We start from the raw sequence: 1,711 nt of genomic DNA, 5'->3' as shown, positions 1-1,711 counted from the left end.
GCTCCCTATGTGATAGCCAATTTTTTAGGGAGACATCAGGGGTCGCCCATGAGACGCCCGATCGCTTGAATGTAAAGCTGACGGCCGTTTAATTACAACGGCCGCCCGGGAAGCTACTCATCCGGCTCCAGCGTCCTCTCGTCACAGACCTACATTGGCCTGAGAATTATTGCTCTCACTCTGGCGCACGCGGCAATACCTGACGTGTAGTGCAATCGTTGTTTTCATACGTACAGTAGGTGCACCCGACTTGTGTTAATCGTCAATATGTGCTCGGGGGCAGGGGACTTTAAACTTTTTGGGGGGGTATTTTTAAATGTATTTATTTTACTTCATTGCTATCATATTGGGGGCTCACAAGCCCGCTATGTGATAGCACATTGGAGATGCCAAGTTCTTTGTAAGGTGACATTAGGGGTCTATTAGAAAGTTCTCCTTCAGGTCCTTCTCTGCTGATTGACAGCAGGCAGTGGGCGAGTGCAATAGCCAACCTACTATTGCAATTCAAAATAGCCAATAGCAAGCTGGCTATTGCTCCCAACTGCTGGATGGGAGATTTGATGCCGGCTTTCTACTGCTGGTAGTTGATAGGAAGTGGGGGCACGGGGCAGCAGCGGAGCCACAGTTGGGGTACGGGGATCAACTGAGCCACATGGGGGCATGGGAGGGAAGCATTGAAACCATAGTGGGGGCACGGGGGACCGTTAGAGGCACATCAGGGGCACAGGGGAATGCAGAGGCACAGCGGCTGACAGCTGGTCTCTCCTGCCTGCTGGGTGCCGGCTGCAGTGGTCCCCTTAAATCCCCGCTGTTTCTGCTGATACAAGCAGGGAGAGCAGCGGAGATGGAAGGGGACACAGACCTCTGCATGCAGCGGCTCCCAGCGAGGAGGAGGACGGTGGAGCAGAGCAGTGGCATCAACTAATCGATAATGAGAACAGCGATTCTCATCGATGAAATCGGTTAGTTGTTGCAGTCCTAGTATAATGTGAATAAATGGTGTAATTCACATGATTAAAGGGGAGGTACAGTCTTTTTAATATTTTTAAAAGTAGGATATTGACACCCCTACTCCAGTCAGCCAGTTGGTGCTAGAGAGCCTAGAGATCTGACAATCTTTTTGATCTTCTTGTAAAATGTATTCCTCTAATGACTGCACTGGTTTTCCCCCTCATGTGTCTTTATAACTAGACATTCGATTGTAATTTTCCTGGGGGCAGAATATGCTAATGGTAACTATGTAAGTTTTTGTAGAAATATCCATATTGTTTGTTGTTGCTTTTTTCACTGCCTTTGTACTTTACACCAATGTGTCTTATTTCCCTTTTATAGCATGGGCAATGGTAGAAGGAGGTTCAAATGTGAAGAGACGGGAATCTTACAATAAAAAAAGTCCATCAATCATTGTGTCACGGAGCCATTCTGGTAAAGTCAAAGAAGTGACCCTCCAAACTTTTGGAAATCAGACTAAGATTATATCAGCTGGAGGATCAGGTTTGTAGAAAACTCTTGCTTTATTTCTTATACACAAGTTGAAGAAACTTTATCCGTAAGAGTTGTATCAACAATGTATTTCACATTGACATTGGTTTGATTTTCTCCGGCATTCTTCTTCCATTATGCATTTTTACGGGATATTTGCTAACAAATATAAGGTAGGTGGCAGTGACGTAACAACCGGGGGGCCGCCGATACGTCTGCCCCGGGTGCA

The 1,711-nt window shown here is 46.4% G+C and overlaps 1 protein-coding gene across 1 annotated transcript in view; it reads left to right on the top strand.

Moving 5' to 3' along the window:
• IMPAD1 (inositol monophosphatase domain containing 1) overlaps nt 1-1,711 on the top strand; it is a 20,062-nt gene that overhangs the window by 16,124 nt on the left and 2,227 nt on the right. Inside the window, exon 4 of the mRNA XM_018572333.1 lies at nt 1,333-1,494. Coding sequence (XP_018427835.1) covers nt 1,333-1,494 — 162 coding nt within the window. The remainder of the gene's footprint in view (nt 1-1,332; nt 1,495-1,711) is intronic.

This window comes from Nanorana parkeri, unplaced genomic scaffold (assembly GCF_000935625.1).
Source record: "Nanorana parkeri isolate BGI_ZX_2015 unplaced genomic scaffold, ASM93562v1 scaffold2000, whole genome shotgun sequence".
Classification (NCBI taxonomy): domain Eukaryota; kingdom Metazoa; phylum Chordata; class Amphibia; order Anura; family Dicroglossidae; genus Nanorana; species Nanorana parkeri.
Note: the sequence above shows the minus strand (reverse complement) of the source record. Positions and strands in the feature narration are given on the sequence as shown.